Source organism: Triticum aestivum, chromosome 7D, assembly GCF_018294505.1.
Source record: "Triticum aestivum cultivar Chinese Spring chromosome 7D, IWGSC CS RefSeq v2.1, whole genome shotgun sequence".
In the NCBI taxonomy this organism is placed as follows: domain Eukaryota; kingdom Viridiplantae; phylum Streptophyta; class Magnoliopsida; order Poales; family Poaceae; genus Triticum; species Triticum aestivum.
Window position 1 is genome coordinate 170559066 of NC_057814.1, and position 22142 is coordinate 170581207.

Consider the following 22142-nt stretch of genomic DNA (forward strand, 5'->3'; position numbering starts at 1 on the left):
CGCCATTTTATTCTCCGCTCATCAGGCCCATGGGTTCACCCCTACAACTCATAGCCCATCCAACACAACTTCACGGTCCCACCCGAGCAACCGACTTGGTCCGAAGACCGAGTCAACCCCGCACAGTAACACAGTCAAGCAGGACCCACGCGGGGCACCCACCCCCGTGGGCCCAGACCACGCACCCCGCGCCACCCGAGCCGTCCACGCACCATCGGACGGACGAGGACCAGCCACCCACGTCCACGCACCGTGTCTCAGCCCAGGGTGCAGTAGTATACCGCGTGCACCCCGTGGTCAACTCCGATTCAAAAAAACAATCCCACCACTCTCCGCTTCGACTCCTGACTCCAGACGCCGCCCCCGGCCCCGCCCCCGCCGGAACCCTAGGAAGTCGCCGCCCGTCGCCGGGCACGCGGCCGCCGCCATGACCGGGTGCGTCGCCCCTCCTCGATCCGATCGCGTAGACCTTTGCCCGCGCCGCGCTCCTCCGATGGTTCGTCCCGCCGCGGTGGAATGCGATCTGCCTAGGTCGGGATAGGAGGCGCCGGCTGTTTTCTATCCCCTTCTCATGTCGAGCACGGGTGGGATTAGTAGGTGGCGCCCCTTTGGGGTCCGGGAGCTTGCGGGGTCGATATCCCCTTTCACCACTACTTTTTGCGGTTCAATGGATGCTCGATTTGGGCGTCGGGAGGTTGGGATTTTGTACAGTTAAAAACGATCACTCTGTTAAGGGTTTGGATCGAAAGGCGTCGTCTTTTCTTGCTTGCGAAGCTCCGTGTTAGGATCACGGCTCGATTATGTGAATGTGGCACGTTCTTGCTTGGGATGTGCATGAAAGGCATGATTGGTTTGGGTGCTGCGGCGTGGATGGTTGGATTGCGTCAGTACTTTGTAGTTTTGCAGTTAAGCTTGCAATTGCCCGGCAAAAAGATGACGTTTTTGCATTGGTTATGGTTGAGAGGGACATTTTTTTTCTATACCGGGTTAGCACTATGTATGCACTTTGTCCTTAGCAATTAAAGAACATACACTTAGTTTTAGTTGAATGGAGACATTTGTTTCTATTCCAGGTTAGCAGTATGTATGCACTTTGTTCGATAGCAATTAAAGAACTTACACTTTGTTCGATAGCAATTCAGGTAGGTTTTTTTGCCCCTGGGTGATTTTTTTTTAAATCGTCAAAGGAGTTCATTCATCGTGTCACCCTCGACTCTGCTGTTGTGTCCATCTTAAACTTTTGGATGGCCATCGTTTCAGCATGACTAATTAAAGATCACTTTCCAACGTTTTCTTCTATTTATCCAATTAGCATTGCACGCAAACTTGACTTCAGTCATTGTTATTGGTCGTTAGTTTTACCAGTGTCATGGTTCCTCGGTAAAAAAAATGTTTCTTTCGAACTGACTTCAGCTTAGCAGCGCTTTAATTTGGATTTACACCGTAGCCAGAAACCAGCAGTGCAGTCGAATTTGGTCCTGTATTTTGTAAACGAGATGCTTGATCACTATTAACACGAAAGATATATTGAGGAACTATGCATTAGTGGTACATATATTTGTATTTCGGTGTGCTTGTCAGATTCCAAATCAGGTTCATTTTGTACCTGTACAAGACTGACTGGATCTGTTTAATGAAATTATCCCCTTTCCTGTGCCAGCCTTTGGTTCTTCCTTTTTGTGGTTATAATGCTGTTGATAGGTGCATAAATATGCATTGAAGTTGTGATAATTTTGTTGGAGTTGTGGAGCAACTTTTCTGTATTCATCTATCTTAACTCTACTGCTAATAATTTCTGCAGGACATCCTGGCTAATTGATAGCCAAAGAATTGCTTCGAAAATAAAAAACGTTTCTGGGTCACGGGATCTCAGTAAACAAAAATGGTTGAGCAACCCAACTAAGGAGTGCCCGAATTGCAGCCACAGCATTGATAACAGTGATGTAAGAGTTGTGCCTTTGCATTTCTATTATGCAAAATTGAACTAGCTGTGGTGCATGTGTATATCATTAGCATTTTGTTGTTGGTATGTTTGAATGGCTGATTCATGCTTATTTTAAAGGGCCATTTGCATTTCAGCCCCTAACTCGAACCACCTACTCAGATTTACCTGTAAAAAAATCATGTGTTCAAATTTGTCCCTCTTCCGTTAAGTGCGGTTATAGAAATGCCCTTCCGTACATTTTCCGTCCAGTCAAATGCCTTTAACGGTCAAACGCCTTTGACTGGACGGAAAATGTACGGAAGGGCATTTTTATAAGCGCACTTAACGGAAAAGGGGCAAATTTGAGCACATGATTTTTTTAGGGGTAAATCTGAGAGTGGGCGCAAATTAGGGGCATAAATGTAAATATCCCTATTTTAAATAGAGGATTTAGAGAAAAAACTATATAGTTAATGTTTGAGCGATTACTGTTATCTTTATCCAGCCTTCTGCTCATTGGTCTATGTTAATAAGGCAATCACTTCTTCGTAAAGCTGGAACAGATTCTGTTATAATTCTGTGACTTTGTGATTCTCATGTTCCAGATCAAGTGTTGTGTGAATATATTGTTTCTAAAGTTTTTGAGTTTTCTCACTTGAGACTTGGATTAGTATTGTTAATTATTAATGCCCAGTAAGGTACTAAGATGTAATGTAAACTGCAACCCTCTGATGAATTAAGGTTTCTCTACAGGTTGTTCACCAGTGGCCTGGTTTGCCAAAGGGTGTAAAGTTTGATCCGTCTGACCAGGAATTGCTTGGGCATTTGCTGGCAAAACATGACAGAGCAGGTTCTCAACCTCACCCATTCATCGATGAATTTATTCCAACAGTTGAGGAAGCTGATGGTATCTGTTACACTCATCCACAGAAACTTCCAGGTTCCCCTCAGTTTAAATCTTTGAAGTACCCAGATATCTTCCTGTGTTTGCTATCTGGTCTTTTCCAGTCAAACCCAAGGCCCAGCATTTCTGCTAAATCTAGCAGTATTTTCGGTGTTGGCAATCACTTTTTTTTCATTCAATATATTACCTTTACACATATGTCACTCAGGAACATTCTACAAATCTGCTATGACGTCTTGCATCTCTAGACTGGTTCAGTTCAGGTCCTTTTTTTTCAAACGGGGACTTCACTTTCTTTATAAAGCACCTTTTTTTATAGCTTTGGCAATAGAAGTGTGCTTTTGAGAAATTTAATCTGTTTTCTCTGCTCTGCTTTGTTGCTTTGCATTACTGTTGAATTGACTTCATCCTTTTCAGGCGTTAAGCAAGATGGAAGTGTATCACACTTCTTCCACAGAACATTTAAAGCATATAACACTGGGACTAGGAAGCGTCGAAAGATCAACACTAGTGATCTTGCCGATGTTCGCTGGCACAAGACAGGCAAGACAAAGCCAGTAATGGTTGATGGACAGCACCTTGGCTGTAAGAAAATAATGGTGCTATATATGAGTACTGTGAAGGGTGGAAAGCCCAAGAAGACTAACTGGGTGATGCATCAATATCATCTAGGCACTGGGGAAGATGAGCAGAATGGGGAATATGTTGTCTCCAAATTATTTTTCCAGCAACAGAATGGGCAAAAGAGTGCATTAGAGCTAACCAACACAGATGTGATGGAAACTACAGTTGCTGAAGCAGATCTTACTGACCTCCCTGAACCAACCGCGGAAGAAGAAGATGAACGTATTAGTAGTATTAGTAACCAAGAGTTTCTTCTTAATAATGAATATAATGCTGACGAGGAAGCCCTTCATAGCCATGAACATAATACTTATCAGGTAGTTGCCTATTCATATCGCTGTATTTCTATGCATTATACGTTCTAGTCAAGTTGAGTTAGCAAACAAAACATAAGAAGTGTTTAAGGTAACTGAATAATGAAGTCGGTAACTGATATGCAGGAAAACGGAGATTGTGAAATAAAAATGGAAGAAAAAGCTGCTGATGAAAATGCCGTCTATCCATCCTCTGAAAAACCCGAGGATGGAGATAATCCACCATCACAAGATCCAAACTTGTGGGAAGGTGATTCCCAGTTTCTGTTAGATTCTCAGCAACTAGCAGAAAACTTGGCCATTTGTGATGAGTTCCTGCAGAGTCAGACCTCATGCGGCGATGGAGATGAACCAGGTTCGATCAAGCCTCGCCTGGCAGTTTATGCCCAATTGCCAGTAGAGGACTTGAAGAAAGATCTGCAAGAATACAAGGACTTGGGCCCTTCAGACAATGCAAATCTTGAGCCTGAAAACAATGCTGAACTTCGATTGAGCCAACTCGTAAGATTTTGATACCTTGGACCCTCATGCAGTTTGTTGACATGTTCAGTTTTCCCTTTCCACCCTGGGTTTGCTAATCCGTGCCTTACTTGCAGGAATTTTCACAGGACAGCTATACGATTGGAATTTTCACAGGGCAGGCGGCTGATTGACGTCGTCTCTCCTTGAATGCATTGCCAGCACCCTGCGCATGAAGAAACATCTGAAACCCCTTTTTGCGAGACAATATTAGAGCAATGTGCTGCAAGCATCACCAACTGTGGTTTTCAGCTATGTGGTGATGTGGCTATTTTGTAACCTGCCAGCTTAAGACGTTGGCACTGTATATGAGTCGGGGTTGTTTATGCACTGATGAGTTGCTCTCAGGCATACGAACTGTTAAATTATGAAGAAGGCCAGAAGGTGTGATGCTGTGCGCTGGTTACTGTTCAGTCCTAGAACTAGCTATGTCTGGCAGCATGCGCTTGTAAATTGTAAGGATTAGCTGCCTCATTTTGGGAATCTTGAATGAAATGCTAAATGATTAGCTGATGTACTGATGAGTTTTTTCTTCAGTTGCAATTATAAATCCTGAATTTGAGTTGTCTAATGATGTTGCATTGACAACGTTGGCCGTCATGGTACCACCTATTAAATGTAAAAGATCACTTTCATGTGTGGACTAATACCTTGGTGAAGTTGGGGTGAGAATTTCGTGCAAGATTGATCTTGTGATAATCACATGACAGAGATGGAAAACCAACCCCAACTTTTTCAACTCCCTTTCAATGTCTGGTATATATCTCTATGAGTCGGTATATCGTTTCGAATGGATTTTAACTGGCAGGACTTGACTCACTTGACAGACATGTTGGGTAGGTCCGAGTGGGTTGGATTTAGGATCTGTTTGGAATGGGGGAATAGAACACCACGGAGATACGTAGAAAATAAGATAAGCGACTTCACATGTGGTGTGTCAAGCTAAAATCCTTACACAATCTTTAATGCAGAAGAGAAGTTGTTTGATTGTGACGATTGATGCTTCACAAATTATTCAGTTTTCTGATCTTGGTAATAACGGTTGCATGCATTGTTCGATGCAAGAGCCGAGAGCTTTTCTTCATTTGGAAAACATGACGTATTACATTACTTCAACCACAACAAAAAAAACTAAGGGCAAAGTGGACGGCTGGACGCTACATGTTGGACTGATGCCCCTAGCTGCCACGTCGGCTCAGTCGGTACAACTTATGTAAAACACCCACATCTTTTAATCGGACACCCGGGAACAAACGTATGGTTGTCTAATTATTAACGGCATCAACGTCACTGCGTATGTACAAGCCGACACGATTAATCATTTTTCGACGTGCTGATCCGTCCGAGTACCAGTGTTCATCACGTTGCTAAACCCAGCAGTGACGCTTACTCTGCAATAGATATATTGCTGACGTCGGTAGTTTCCTTTTGAGAAACTCTACTGTCTATGTTCCCGCACAAAAAAAAGAAAAAAAACTCTGCTGTCTGTGGTTTGGTATGTGCAGATTTGCAGTTTTGATCGGTTCTCGTCGCGCATACGTGCAGGCAAACGACAACACGAATACTTTTTTTTTCGAGGGATGACAACACGAATACTTGGGTGGGGCCAGACCAGCCAGGCCCACGCCTAGCGGCCCATGGCGGTGCACGTCACAAGACTAGAAAAAGGAGCGGCCCGACCGTGTAGCGCGGAGCCGGCGGCTACCGTTGCGAGTGCGACGCGGAATACTTCGCCCGCACGGTATAGAAAAAGGGCCACCTCAGATCCTATCCCTTTGCGCCGAAAAGGCTTGGCGCCCTGCGAGCACAGTGCTTTTTGTATTGTTTGTCTTGGCGCCCGCGGAGTAGATATTTTTTTTTCTGGATGGAACACTTGTACTATTACTCAGTCACAATGTCATTGCAATCAGCCCTTGAAATAGACTGCATTTGGAGGGCCACAGCCAGTCCAAGGTCATAGTTCTACTTTCCAATCAAGCAAAGCTAGCTATCCCGCTGTTCTAAGAACGGCTCATATGAGTAATACAAGAATAATGAAGAGACACAAGATGCTTGATTTCCTTCATGATCAATGAGTAGATAGATCGGTTCAGCTCCTGTGTTTGTAGCATGTTGACTATAAAAAGAGAGTCCCACTCAATTACGTTGCCAGGCGTATAATATAAATTTTTAAGCTGATTGTTAGCAAAATCAGCTTTACTGATTATTTATGAATAACCAATTTATAAGAAAGCATGTTTGAATGTGGAAAGTGTAAAATAGATATATCAGCTTGGTACCTGCAACCCTATCTCTGTTGTGACCCTCTATCTCACACGATTAGTCTTTTTCTGAGTTGGCGAAATTGTGCACGCTCCAGCCTCGGTTTCCAACGGTACTGCTCGCCTCCCGTCGGGCCGACCTCGAGAACTTTGCACGCGGACGATGATGGGGCACTTCCCATGGACACATGGGGCTTATGGCGGAGCCGCCACAGACGAGCAGAGGGATCGGCACGGGTTGGCGTATGTGCAGAGGTTCATCTCAAGGCCGAGGAAGAACCTGAAGATGATGCACTTGCGGTAGATGGTGTCGACCAGAGCATTGTCGGCGTCCTCCAACCACGTGTCCTCCCCAGCGGTAGGGCCTCGCCGCCGCCAACTACATATGAATACAAGACCGCGGTGCATACGATGCACAATACGCCGACGCGTTTAAGTCGAGCGTGACATATGCTAAACGAGTTTATACAAAACCAACCAATATTCTTTTTTCCAAAATCTGTCTTTTCTGATTTTTACGAAAACAAAAAATTTCTTATCTTGATTGGTTAGGCTAACCAAACAACATGGTTATCCCCTTAAACACGATTAGAGGAAACTATTCTAGTAAATTCTACCTATCCAAAACAAGCACTTTTCCCCCCAAACTTTAAGCCCCTTCTCATTAACATTACTCATAGTATAACAAGGTACCTAACAATCCCATGATACACAGATAACAACTTAGCATAGATTTCCTAACACAAACATCACAACATGTGTCCACATCATCCACGCGCATCCATCTTCGCTGACCAGAGTATACTGTGTTGCAACCAGCAAGGAGATGCAGCCGAGCACCCTATCCGTGTAGAGGCGGCGTCTAGCCGTGAGTGAAGCATGGAATTGCACGGGAACAAAATCCTTCGGCGAAGGGAGAGTACTTTGCCCATGGAGCATCGACATCTCAAAATGCCGAAGAAATGCAATGAGTGAGACAACTGACTTTGCCACTACTAAGGGATTTGTTGGCAAGGCAAAAAGTCGAGGTAAAAGGCTTAGCATTGAATGCAAGATGAATCAACTACGTCGCATTTCTTATGATTTATACATGGTGCTAGTTGAGAATAAATCTAACAAAAAACACAAAGATGTGGGTCAAAGATATATGAATGGAGAAAACAAGATATGCGCATATGTTTTTTTTTTTCACGGAAAGATATGTGCATATTTTAGTGTTACTACCTTCATTTCAGTGATTAAGGTCAGAATCTAAGCTGCCAATTAATTAGACCAATAATATGACGCAGAACAAAAATTAGAGCAATACTATATAAGCTATGTGACTTAAAATTATACCATTAAAACCCATTTTCAAATAGGATTTTGATGGTATAACTTGTGTGGCACATAACCTACATTTTTGTTGGTTAAATTGACAGGTAAAGTTTGATATCATAATACGTGCGCGTCTTGCTCATTGGAACGACCGTAATGGTTCATTAACACTAAGATGTTGATGGTTATGGGCTTGTTGCTGATTTGCTTGGCAAGTTGGTAGAGTGGGAAGTTACTAAGCAATCAACCCTAACATTGAAGTTTTAGACACGGTTATGTGTTGGAAAAATCCATCTTCCTCGACCATCCTGGTGAACCATGGAATTAAGTTATTCACTAAATAAAATGTCTTCTTTTCTATTCTGTTCAGCAAAGGGAGTTAACTTATCAATGTACGCAAGAGGCTACAATGTTCAGAACAATATATAATTGTACTCCCTTCTTCCCAAAATGTAAGGCACCTTTACTTTGTAGGGTCCTTAATGCATAACTTTGACCATTAATACATATAAAAATGCATGGATTGAACATGTATAACTCGTAACGTCGTATTTATCTTGCAAAATAGTCTTAATTCATGTATATTATACTAATTTATTGGACATACAATAACTATAAAATCATATTCAAAATTATATAATGAAGACCAAAAAAGTCTTAAGAAAGGAAAAGCTGCGTTTTGGATCGGAGGGAGTATAATACTACTAGTAGTAAATAAATAAACAACAGGAAAGACTCCTATACAGACTTTAAGCCAAAACAAGATACGGACTGCAAAGTGTAGAAGAAAACAAATCGAATCTCCCTACAAGTTGTTTAATGCGCTCCGGGTGGCCCACGGGACGGGGACACGAGCCTGAAGGCGGCGCATATAAACGTAATTACCCAACCTTCCCGGGGTTCTGGACGCAACAACTCGCCCCCCCGCAAGGTTTAATCCGAAAAAACTTGGCACACCAACGAAGCAACCCCCCTCCCCGGACGCCCTCGCTTCCTTCCGTCTCCGGCCACCCCACCCCCGCCACGCGCCGGCCGGCCCCGCGCGGGCGCCTCGGACTCGCGCTCGCCGCGGGCGGGAGGGGCGGGATGGGGCTGCTGCGGGGGTTCTCGGTGGGGGCCGTGATGAAGCGGATGTGCAAGGCGGTGCTGAAGAAGGGGCTCGGGGATCTGTTCCTCGGCGAGCTCGACCTCGACCAGCTCGACCTGCAGCTCACCCGCGGCACGCTCGAGCTCACCGACCTCGCGCTCAACGCCGACTACATCAACAGCCAGGTGCGTCACGCCTCGCCGCCCCTTCGCGATTTCGTCCCTGTCCCGTGTGGGTTTAGGGCGCCTTTTTCCGTGTTCGATCGGGCGCGGCGGAATCGGGTTTTCGGATGCGTCCCGTCGCGATTGGTTGTCCCCGCGTGCTGAGGCGAATCGAATTGTGGCGTGATGATAGACAGGTTGACTGTAGGGTGGGGTGGTGGGGGTGGGATGACCAAATCAGTTTCCTCTGATTTTGGTTGCAATTGGACACTGGGGCGACGTGTATAGGCTCGGTTTTGTTAGAATTTCGGACAGGTTTTTGCGAATATCAGGGGCAAAGGATTGGCGGGGGAAGGCGTCGTTTTCACTAATCAGGCTGGTGAGTTTTTCGTTAGTTTAGTAGGACTATATTGGAGTGCAGTTTGCATCTGGAAGTGTACGATCAAGCTGGAGTATTAGGGTTTGGGAGAAGCAGTAGGGTGTTGGTCCCTGTCAGCAGTTCCTGCATTTGAATCGTAGTAACTTTAAATATTGTCACATTGGACTGACTGGAGCATTTGCAATCATATGCTGCGCAACTGTCAGTTAGGGTATTAAGCTGGATGATAATCTTCAAGCTTCAACAGTTCAGTGTATAATCCTTTTCTACCAACCCGACACCTGATTTTTTGTGATACTTACTGCCTAGCATATACAAATCTTATGCGCATGCTCCTCCCACCACCCACTGTGAAAACTTACATTTTCAAATTCTTCTGATTCACGATGATCATAAAACTGCAAATATGAAACCGGTGTATCTGAATTTGTAGTTTGTTATATTTTGAACTGTTCAATTGGGCCCTTACTTAAGATTTTTAAAGTTAATATCCTTCTCCATTTCAGCTATCAGGATTATCTATCATGGTGAAAGAAGGATCAATAAAATCTCTGCTGGTTAAATTTCCTCTACAGTTAAAGAGTTGTGAGATCGTAGTGGAAGACTTGGAGCTTGTGCTTGCTCCATCCGTTGCTAGTGAAATTCCACCTGTAGATGCTGAATGCTCTGTTTCTGGTAATAGTAGCTCCAGACAGACATCAGTCAACACCAAAAGAAATGAATCTGAGAAGCACTGTTCTACATCTGCATCTCGAGATGTGGATGAGGGTGTCAAGAGAATAGCCAATGCTGTCAAGTGGTTTCTTACAAACTTCAAAATCAAGTTTAAAAATACATATGTTGTATTTGATCCTCAGACCATTTTGGATAACAAGATCTCAGAATTTAATCGGTCACTAGTTTTCCGGGTTAAAGAGATAGAATTTGGAACTAATCTTTCAACAGATGGTCTTGTCAAGCTGAATAATTTCGTAACGTTCCATGAGGCGGTGATCGAGTTCTTGAAAATGGATGATGTTGATGTACTTCTTCAGAATGATTTGGATAAGGCAACAGCTGACATCTCATCAGGTCATAGTACTACCTCGGTCTTGACAGGTCCTATTGGTGGATTCTCAGGGACATTGAACTTAAGCATCCCGTGGAGTAATGGATGCTTGAACCTTAAGAAAATCGACGCGGATGTATCTGTTGATTCATTAGAATTGCTGTTACAAATCAGCAGTATCCAGTGGTTCATGGATGTGTGGGATTCTCTCCATAGAAATCAAGCACGTGAACAGATTCGTCCCCATAATACGGCAGATATGTCCTTGAGCACCTCCAGATCTGCCTTAAGCACTTTGAAATCAGGTTCAGACTCAGTGATGATCCGGAGGGAAGACACAGACCAGATTGCACTTTCACAAAACAGGCAAGACAAATATCAGGATTCTTTCCTAACTAAGGCACATGTTATTCAAGACTGGATTCCGGAGCTCGTTGTCCACGAGGATCAAGGTGACCCTGATTCAGATTGTGACGAAAGGTTTGTTTCTTTCCTAATGACATTCGTTGCACCCGTGTTTCCATCAGCTTCCAGTTTACTTACTTCACATGATTAATGATTAATCCCTTAAAGAAGTACTCCCTCCGTCCCAAAATAAGTGTCTCAACTTTGTACTAACTTTAGTACAAAATTGTACTAAGGTTAAGACACTTATTTTGGGACGGAGGGAGTATATGTTTGACATAGCTGTTATGAGATCATTGTAGAAAAGATTAAAATATGTTGTTGCTATGTCATATTGCATCCATTTCTTTGGCTTATGAATGATCGACCAGATGTATGATTTTACATATAATTTTTGGTCATCAATTTGAACTATAATGTGCATGCTTTGGGAGTTACAGTTAATAGTGGTCATTGCAGTATGCACTTGTTGCTCCTGTCCTGTCCTTTACTTCAGCTGTCTTTTAGATGTTCCGTTGTCTTATAGTTGCAACTTAACGAGTATCACTGCCCATTGGGCTAGAGAATAGTTCTCTGCAATTGGTATGTTGCCTGGGGTTTCGGTGACCAAATATAACTCTTCATTGACTAGCATATTTTTTCCTTTGCTTTGTCTTTATTTACGTTGTTATCCTGTAAGACAGTAAGAGTCTATCTCTTGCTACGTGTGTTTGCATTTACATTTATTAAGAGAAGCAGGTCATTTGAGCCAAAGAAGAAAGCAAGATTTGGACTAGCCTAAGTGGATTACTGATTCGTTCATATCTTTGACAGCATTGATCAGTTCTTTGAATGTTTTGAAGAACTGAGGAACTCCCAGACTAATTTAGGAAATAGCGGCATATGGGACTGGACGTGTTCAGTATTCAACGCAATTACTTTTGCATCCACTTTAGCTTCTGGATCAGATCAAGTTCCTAAAGGTATATAATGCTTATTTTGTTATGGATTTATGCTTCATATTTAATTTGTTTGTGTTGTATGAACAGTGGAATGGCAATAAACGCGATAACATTGACTTCCATAATCGAGTTTTTCTTATGACACACTTTCTTGCGGATTCAGGGCATAGTTTGTACTCCCTCCGTAAAGAAATATAAAAGCGTTTAGATCACTAAAGTAGTGATCTAAACTAAACGCTCTTATATTTATTTACAGAGGGAGTACTTTGTAGCCTAAGGTTGCCACACCTAACCTTAGTCGTGCCACAAACACCTTATGCATGTGTTGGTTCATAGCCATGCTTTTTAGCCATATGGTCCACATGCCATAGGCTCGGTTTTTTGCCAAATCACCACACATGTGATGGCCATTTCGTTCGCCACACTTTTTGTGGCAGCCACATTTCCCTTGGTTAGTTGTGGCAAAGTTAGTCATGAACCAAACCTGCCCTCATTTATCTTGAATATAACTTGGCTCACTCTGAATGCCATCCATGCTAAGTTCATAGTGTTTCACACTTGTAAGGAAAAATATTACACCGACTGTTAGTCAGCATGCAAATGAAACATCCTGGTAAAAAACATGGATACATTATGTTGACTTGTGAATAGCAGCAGACGTATATGATGCCCTAAGAGCATTCCATGCTGGTATCCACACCTATGAGTTCCACCACAGGCGTGAGTTTGTATAATAGCTTCTATCCATTCTCTTGCCATGGCTATAAGCTATAGCATTGTGAGCATGTAAAACACCATCGAATGTGTTCCAGTATTGAATCGAACCAAGTGGCTGTAACGTGTTATTTCTTTTTTTCCAGTTAATTATCGTCTGATCTTCTAAATCTCAGGACTTGCTTTCCTTTTCATTTTAACAGAACCGCCGATTGAGAAAATGTTACGGGCTTCCATCGCTGAGATATCTGTTATTCTCTTGTTCAGTGATGAAATGGATACTGGCGATTCCAGTGTTCCTGTCAGTCTCGTCAATGATATGAGAAATTCCGAAATGTTCTCGAGCTGCCTTTCCTCCCCCCCGCAGTTTGAACAATCGATGATGTATCCTGCTACTGCTTCCAGCTTAAATATGCATCATCTTGAAGCCAAGTGTCAGAACATTCATCTTGAACTCGAGGTGTTGTTTTCCTCTGCAGCACTTGTTCTGAGTTCATGCATTGGTGAAGTCTTATAGCTTGATACTGATCTTTTTTCTTCTGATGTCTGCAGACATATCCCAAAAAATTAGGGTTCAAGGCATTGATTGCCCACATGAAGCTTGACGAATACTACAGTACTAACCATGATTCAAATCACTCACACTTTGGCACTGCTTTCTTAAATAATAATTTCTGTAGAGAAGTTCAAGCTGCTCTCCCTCAATTTCCATTTGCTGCTCAAGATTATTGGGTGGAAACAGTTGGAAGCTCTTCCCGCCGTTCAGAAAAATTCATTAAGGTTGAGCTGCTAAAAACATTTGGTGAGTCCACATTCCATTATGATGTCAGTAGCACAGATCAAGATGGCAACTCAGTAAGCACAACTTCACTGTCTATATATTTGGCTCCTTTGACTTTGTGGGTGCACTTCCATACAGTATACATGATACTGAATTTTATCAGTAAAGTCGAGTCTGATGTGTTTCATGGAGAGCATAGACTTAATAGGGATGGGGATGAAAGAAACAGCAAACTGGCTAATACTTCCTCAAGTGACTCTCTGAAGGTTCAAATAGCTCCATCACATGCAAGAATCGTCTTTTGCTTTCCTTCTGAGCCCTCATGGGATTTAAGTCGCCCGTCCATCCTGGATAAGTTCCTTGTCATCGACCACACAACATCTCATAACTCAACAGAAGCCTCTTCCCCACTTCGAAATGAAAGGTTTAATGATGTTCATCCAAGCACACAATCTACTTCACTCCATTTGGCTACCGGGAACTTTGACATCTACTTGGTTAAACCCTCCAGTGCATTGGATGGTATATGTGCTTTGAGTAGGCAAACTTTCTCTGCTCTGAAGATTTTATCTGTGACTAGATCCGATTATAATGACTCCAGCATTAGAATGATCCGAAAAAACCACCCTGTAACTTGCCCTGAGATGGTGGACAAAGCTTGGAGTTTGCCGAGCCTACATGATCAGAAGATTACTCAGAAAGAAAATAACAAATGGGTCGGCGTTGCCTCTTCTACAACTTCACAAGATCTTGTAGATTCAAGTCTCAGTATTCGCCAGGAACTCATTCGGAGCACTGAATTCTTGCTACATGTTCAACTTCCTTGTGTTTCGGTTCATCTCAATAAGAAGGATTGTGGACTACTTAATCAGCTGCTAGATCAGGTACTCGATGGGCTTTCAGATGAAGCACCAGGCAGTTCTGAAAATGGCAAGGACAAAAACAACGAAATTGCCATTCAAACATCTGTCATTTTTGAATGCAGCATGTTGGATATTTGTACTGAGTTGGATGAAACTGTGGAAGTTGGTCCATCGTTGCAGACAGAACTAGAAGATTCTTGGAATCGTCTCAAGTTATCTGTTTCAAAATTGTCTCTGTGCTCCTTCTCTAATGTTGGTGGGGTCAACAATACCAGTTTTCTTTGGGTGAATCATGGTGAAGGTGAGCTTTGGGGTTCGGTTACCGGTACAGATGATAAAACCTGTGAAGAACTCAAAGATTTTCTTCTAGTTATTTGCAAGGATTCTGCTAGCAGGCGGGGCGATGGTGAAGGTAACAATGTATTGTCTTTTGGTACTGCTGGCTGTTCCGTGACCCACATCAGGAACCCAAACCTACAAGAGAATTATACTTCTGTCAATGTTCGTTCTGGGACAATTGTGGCACCTGGTGGACGTATGGATTGGATCAGTGGAATATCTTCGCTGTTCACTTCAGGTTCAAGTGGAACTGAACAATCCGATAACAGTAGTAGCACAAATAATTCACAGGCTGGTGAACCATTTTGGTCCTCTTTTTTTCTTGAGTTAACCGATGTTGCTCTGAGCTATGAACCTCACCTGAAAAATTCCTCATTCAATGCTGACGCTCCGGACTGCAAGTTTTTCTCATGCCTTTTAGCTGCATCATCATTTAAACTTCATAATAAATCTGCATCAGATTCTGCAGCTACTGATTTTGATATCCAACTGCGAGATCTCGGGCTTCTCATTTGTGAATCGTCTGGTTCCAAAAATGTCACTTGTGGTTATGATGTTGATTACCTTCGTCAATTGGGCTATGCTAAGATTGGCCATAACACATTCATTGAAGCTGCTCTAAGAACTGATACTTCCTTTTGGAAACTTGAAATATCCGAGTCACAATTTGATATTGGGACATGTCGTGATACAACACATGGTCTTGTTCGTTTGGTTTCCCAACTACAAAAGCTATATGCTCCGGATATGCGGGATGCTTTAGCTCATCTTCAATCTAGGTGGAATATTGTCCAACAGGCAAACGCACAAAACATGCCCAGTGATGCATCAGATATGTCAGAGAGCACTGACAACTTGGCAGATTCTGGAGAGTGCAAGTCAGATGGTCTGCTTGATGACATAATTGAGGATGCTTTTTACACTGACCAGGCCTACACAGACTACAATTTTTGGGACAAAAATTGTCATAACTCATTGAGCAGCAGTGAAATGAACGCTGAATATGAGATGAATATGGCTAACCCTGAGGCAGCTGATGTCGGTGTTTCACACATAGTCACCCCAGAAGCGAATACTGCCCAAATACCAATTAAGCAGAATTCCTGTCCTGAGCAGATCATTGACTCTTATTATATGCCTGATCTTCTCAATTCATCATTGTCATCATCTCCTTGTAATGTAAACCATCAGTCATCTGGCGATGATGCTCGTAAAACCATGAACTGTGATGATGGTGGATGGTACAACAATAGCCCCTTGACGATAGTTGAAAACCATGTTTACAAAAGGAACAGCCCACATGGAGAACATGTGTTCCAACAAGAAGGCAAGCCTGCTGTTTGCAGCTTGAATTCTGATGAATCTTGCAATCTGAAAGGCAAGATTCTTATTCATGATATAGATGTTAAGTGGCGAATGTATGCTGGTGATGACTGGCCATTGGCTCACAATGATTCAACTAGCCACCCATGCTCAAATGGAAGAGATAGGAGTTCTTCTTTGGAATTCATCGTGTCAGGACTCGGTGTGCAATTTGATATGTATCCAGATGGGGCCGTTTCTGTTTCTAGGTTATCCATCTCCGCACAGGACCTAAATCTTTGTGACCAAAATATGCATGCTCCATGGAAAATGGTACATATTCCTTTTTCTTTCTAAATTTCATTGAGCACTTGCTTTCATCATCGATTAACGCCTTTTAACTTCTATCATTCATTTTAATAGGTTCTTGGATGCTACAACTCAAAGGATTACCCAAGAGAATCTTGCTCCACTGCATTCAAGTTAGAACTAGAGTCTGTAAGACCTGAACCACAGGCTCCTCTAGAAGACTACAGGTATATACAGCATTAGGTTGCACACACAGTGGATTAATCTATTGGAAAAGATACCTGCTTGTTTCTTATACTCTGTACTGTGTTCGCTTGATGCTATATAGCTTCAAATGGTTAAAGATAAAGATTACTGTAAGGATATCCTATCTACATCATCCATCCATACATAGAAGACATCCTTTGACCTGGTAGATTGTAGTAAAAAATAAGCTATATATTGGTTTCAGAACATTGCAAGACTAAGTCTTAATGTACTTGACTAATTTATCTTTTTGCCTCAGTTTTGAGGGGTATATGGAATATGGAGTTTGCACAGTTAAATAGCAGAGACATAGTTTCATGTAGTAACCGTATCCTAGTGCAATAGTTGTTTTCATCCTATTCCAGTATTAGGTTTGCTTATGTTAATGATATGGGAATTCTGAAGAAAATTTTGTATGGCAGATCCATATTCATGATTTGTGCTTGTACGGTATGGTTGGTTGTTTATGCATTCTTGCTCTTTACACCTTTGTTCTTGCCACTAATTTGTGTCTGTTTGAATCTTAAATTGTAATCTGAAAGAATAGTGCTGCCTTTTTTTCACCTTCTCGTTTCTGACACTTTTTATGCTCTCTCAGTTTGTTGTCTGACCCTCTTCTCTTGCATCCTTCTTCAGGTTATGCCTTGAGATTTTGCCTCTTCAATTGCATCTTGATCAAGGGCAACTGAACTTCCTCATCAGTTTCTTCCAGAATGACTCAAGTAACAACAACCCTCATGTGCCTTGTGAAAATGAGATTGTTGGTATGGACAGCACAACCTACGGAAGCACTACAATTGTGGATGAGGCATTACTTCCCTTTTTCCAGGTATTTTGGATTTACCAATTCTTGTTTTCCTCTTAATTGTGGGACTTGATTGGGCACATAAGAACTCTTTGCACCTATTTAACCTGACATATTCAAAATTTTGAAATTGTGTGCATTAACAGTCATCAAATTCTTTTCCTTTCTCATCTTATTTGCACTGGTAGGCAGCAGCGAGCTGGGCTCTGTTTGTCTTCAGTAAACATTTGTTGAATCTGATCTTCTTTTTCTGTGGTGCCAGAAATTCGATGTGAAGCCTCTGGTTCTGCATATCAATTATATTCCTCGCCAGTTTGATCCTATTGCACTAGGTAAAGGAAATTACGCAGAGCTTCTCAACATCCTTCCATGGAAGGTAATTCGTTGTTGAAAAAGGAAATACTTTAGAGCAGTCAGTTCACTGCTGATTATCTTAAGATCAATAGGCAACACTGACGATGATTTTTTTTGCGTGCAGGGAATCGATTTAAAGCTTAAGAATGTTTCTGCAATGGGTGTTTATGGGTGGAATAGTATATGTGAAACAGTAGCTGCAGAGTGGCTGGAGGACATCTCCAAGAATCAGGTTCTGATCTCTCCATGCACGACTGTACATTTAGACATGCTTGTTGTTTTATGCACACAAAAACATACATATTTAATACAAGCAATATCAGAAAGAAACGGAGATTAAATATGCACTTCTCCACGCGAAAGCGTAGAGAATATTGTAAATCTGCCTTGTCTTACACAAGAATTCCTGTTCGCACCTGAATTCACAATATGCTGCTTGTGCAGGTCCATAAAGTGTTAAAAGGGCTTCCTCCTATAAAGTCATTAGTTGCCGTCGGTTCAGGCACTAAGAAATTGGTTTCCTTACCAATCAAAAGCTACAAGAAGGACCGGAAGTTGCTCAAGGGAATGCAAAGAGGTAATTTGGTTCACTGTACATGACACTGATATCAGTAATTAGCTAACATTTCTGTTGGAGTGTTAATAATATGTGATGGTACAGTATTATTAATCAGTAGTTGAATGATGACATGAATGGTTACAAATTAGGATGAATCTTACACGCTGTTTGGCAGGTGCTGTTGCTTTCATCAGAAGTGTATCCATCGAAGCTGTAGGCCTTGGTGTCCATTTGGCAGCGGGAGCTCATGATATGCTTTTGAAGACAGAGCGTGCCCTTACAGCTGTTCCACCGCCTTTAACCTCACGTGAAGCAAAAAAACCCAAAGAAAATATAAGAGCTAACCAGCCTGAAGGTGCACAACAAGGGTTGAAGCAGGTATTCAGTTTGTCTGATTTGTATGATAAAAGCATCTCCTTTTCTGCCAGTTAAAGATAATTCAATGTCCAGAACCTGCATTGCTGATTCCCTTTATTTTTGTTTGTTTGTTTGGAATAGACCTTGCTTCCTGTTAATTTCTCTGAACTGGAGTAGTGCTCAAGCCTACATACGCCTTTAATCTTTTCATGTCTTGCGTAGTGTTATTAAGATTAACATGAAACTTGTCCAGGCCTATGAAAGTTTAACTGATGGGCTTGGAAGGACAGCTTCTGCTTTGATTGGGAATCCTATCAAGGTTTATAATCGTGGGGGTAGCACTGGATCAATACTGGCTACTGCAATCTGTGGAGCTCCAGCTGCTGCAGTAGCTCCAGTATCAGCTTCTGCTCGTGCTATGCACTATGCACTTCTTGGGCTAAGGAACAGGTGAGTTTTTTGCTCGTTTTCAAATATCGGTGGAAAACAGTCTATGGATACACCATTAGTTACAATCTCCAATTCACCATAAGGGGCTATTAGTTTGGTTCATGTCTTCCTGAATTCTTAAATTTGTTCATGTCTGTCCGCAACCAACTGTCGTTTCCTATCATTTTCTTCTATGTAGTACGTCAAGTGGTTAAGTACGCAATTTCCTCTTTAGTCGCATGTATAATCAGTACTAAACAGCTTGCATTTGCCACTTAAGATTTTAACACTAAAAGGGCAGCTCGGTGCACGTAGCTCCTGCTTGCACAGAGTCCAGGGAAGGGTGGGACCACTTTGGGTCTTTTGTACGCAGCCTTTCAGAATACATAAAATAAAAACCCGTATTTTATGTCTCCTTTAATTGCTAAATAAAATATTTGTATTGTCGGTAAGACACTGATTTGTGGTGAAGATAAACCCTACAAGAACTATGCAATTGAATTTTATGAGGCAAGCCTGTAATTTATTGGACATCCGATATGTAGTGTTGTACTTTTCAAAGTTACCTACCAAGTAACAAAGATAATATAATGGGAGAGTGTTGAGAGGCCAATGAACAAAAGTGAGGGATGCATTCGATGTTTTGTGGAAGTCCTAACAGTATATTTCGGGCTGGAAGAAAAATAATGCAGCTAATTTGTCCCTTCACACACAGTATTACCTGGTTTTGCACTTACCAAGCTAGCTGTTGCTGAGTTGCTGTATATAAATTTGTTTTAACAATTATTACAATTTGTTGATGTGATAATGAATAGGGGTCTTAAGGTTCTTGGATCTTGACAAATGTTTATCCTAGGAATTCCTAATATTTTGTTACTCAGGGTCTTGCTAAGTAATCTGACTAAACTCACTAATTACCAGTGTAGCTGTGTAACATTTTGGGGTTCCCTTGAGTTCTATCTTGATTTAACATGATGTGCTCGAGTTCTGCTGGTCAGTGAATTAGTGAAACTGAGGTTATATGCAGGATTGATATGCTTCAAACATGTTTACCTCCCGTATGACCGCAATTTATCCCAACTTTTATCATTATTGGTACCTGGTTCTTACTTTGTGTACTGAACTTATTTTTCACAGCCTTGATCCTGAACACAAGAAAGAATCTGCGTACAAATATTCCGGGCCTTCTCAATAGTAGACTTCAGTGTGGAGGAGGTTGCCTAGCTATGGTCTCTTCATTCTTGTGTGGCCTATCATCTACAGTATTTATGGAAGAAAACTGGTTGTCCGCAAACTTCTACAGTGAAGTGAGAATTCTGTACTGCTAGAGATCCTTAACCCGAAGAATCAATTGGCATCAGCTGGCCTGCTCTTACTGGAGTTTCTAATACGTCTGTGCAGCTGTACAGTTGTAGGATAGGTTGTATGTGGCGTCAAAGCCCTTCTATAGTATGTATAAATTAATATATACGCACCATGATTGTAGTCACCGCACCTTTTCCACCTCGGGTGGAAATTTTGTAAACTCCTAGCTTAGGCATTGACTAAGGTCGAGGGAGGGGATCAGGGGGGATGGCTCCAATTTTGTACATAATTTGGTTGCTTTCTGAGTTGTGCAGATGTAAATAACTCTTCTGTTTTGGTTGCCAATATGTTTGTCGGCTCGCTAAACCGCTGATAATGTGTTATTTTGCTTTGCAACTGTAAATATTGTTACTACTACCAGATTTTGTACTGTTGCAGTGAGCTCGGAAAACATGTTTTTGTCAGGTTGTTGCTCCCTCGGCTCTTTTTATACTCTCGATGTCCTTCAATTATTTACCTGGCGAAAGTGGAGCGTTGCTGACCGGTTCTTTCGTGTTCTGCAATGCATTCGCTTGGTTAATGCCTTATCAGATGGCAATCTTCTCATTTTTCTAAGTATTTATAGTAAAATTTGTCCATTTTGGCACAGAGGAGATGAAAGTGCGGTTTGCAAATTGGCTACATGCTCTATTTGTTTTGCATTTCTAAATGTGATCTTAAGAGTAACTAGCAGATTTCCTGAAGGTTGGTCTTTTAAAACTGGCCCTTAACATATTTAAAGGCTCTAGAGCAAGTGTGCAAAGTCAGGTTCCCTAAAATTAAAACCTTTATAAAATTTCCTCTCGTGGTTCTCCTATGTGTGTGAATTACACTCTAATTGAACTTCATGTCACAAAGATAGAAACTAAACATCAAAACATAGCATAGGGTCAAAATGCACGGACAAAACATGGTAATCATCATCCAACTGAAGTTCAACAAGGACGCGTTTGGTAGGTTGCATACAGCCCAACCAGGCCCGAGCGGGATGAAAATGAGCCGTTTGGTTGCCTGCAAGCCGGCCTGGCTCGCATCGGCATAGAACTTAAAGCAGCTCAGAGCCTGGCTCGCTGGAAACGCTCGAATTAACTGTTTCCAGCGAGCCAGGCTGAGTCGGGCGGAAAACGAAGACGCGGCGTAGGGCGCGGTGCAGGGGGATGTGGTCGGAGATGGCGGGATGGCGCGAAATATACCCTCACCACCTCATTTACTCGCTGCAGGGGGGACAAGCTCTCTGTTATTGGCACCGGTGACGGCGGTGACTCAGATCTGTGGCTGCGACACTCCCTTGCAGCGGCAACAACACTCCTCGGCAGCGGCAGCTGCTTCTTCCTTTATTCTTCGACTCCGTCCGGCCATCCTCGTCTTCGCCATGTCTCCCCTGACCTCGAAGCTGGTAAGCTACCCACCTCCCCCTCCTCTGTTATTGCACCGGCGGCGGCGGCGATTCAGATCTGCGGCTGCGACACTCCCCAGCAGCGGCAAGTGGCGGCAGCAGCACCCCCTGCAGCGGCAACAACACTCCCCGACAGCGGCAACTGCTTCTCCCTTTCTTCTTCGACTCTGTCCGACCATCCTCGTCTCCGCCATGTCTCCCTTGACCTCGAAGCTGGTAAGCTACCCACTGTGTTAGCACTACTGCAGGATGCTGCTAACGCGACTACGATCAGAGACCCTTCGACGAAACTGTGTGCGATGCAATAATAGCAAACGGTGGTGTAAAACAACCGTCAAAAAAGGTGCAAAACGTTTGCGATGGCGGGAACATCAAACACGGTTCAGATTTTAGTTGCGTGTGCGATGTAGGGCATACGGTTCAGTTCAATGAACTGTTCGCGATGAGGAAGAAGAAAAGA

At 42.6% G+C, this 22142-nt stretch overlaps 2 protein-coding genes across 2 annotated transcripts; both read left to right on the forward strand.

Moving 5' to 3' along the window:
* The first annotated feature begins 307 nt into the window (after nucleotides 1–307).
* LOC123167587 (SUPPRESSOR OF GAMMA RESPONSE 1) lies at nucleotides 308–4798 on the forward strand. The gene is made up of 6 exons (XM_044585418.1): nucleotides 308–435; nucleotides 1802–1943; nucleotides 2678–2864; nucleotides 3246–3769; nucleotides 3893–4267; nucleotides 4363–4798. The coding sequence occupies exons 1-6, from the start codon at nucleotides 428–430 to the stop codon at nucleotides 4417–4419; spliced, it is 1293 nt and encodes a 430-aa protein (XP_044441353.1). The 5' UTR covers nucleotides 308–427; the 3' UTR covers nucleotides 4420–4798.
* A 3990-nt stretch (nucleotides 4799–8788) lies between these two features.
* LOC123166140 (autophagy-related protein 2) lies at nucleotides 8789–20664 on the forward strand. Its single transcript, XM_044583909.1, has 13 exons — nucleotides 8789–9135; nucleotides 9997–11018; nucleotides 11757–11905; nucleotides 12802–13058; nucleotides 13151–16216; nucleotides 16307–16419; nucleotides 17075–17267; nucleotides 17506–17619; nucleotides 17722–17829; nucleotides 18042–18174; nucleotides 18332–18534; nucleotides 18767–18963; nucleotides 20080–20664. Exons 1-13 carry the CDS (start codon nucleotides 8950–8952, stop codon nucleotides 20135–20137), a joined length of 5799 nt encoding a protein of 1932 aa, XP_044439844.1. The 5' UTR covers nucleotides 8789–8949; the 3' UTR covers nucleotides 20138–20664.
* The last annotated feature ends 1478 nt before the right edge of the window (nucleotides 20665–22142 follow it).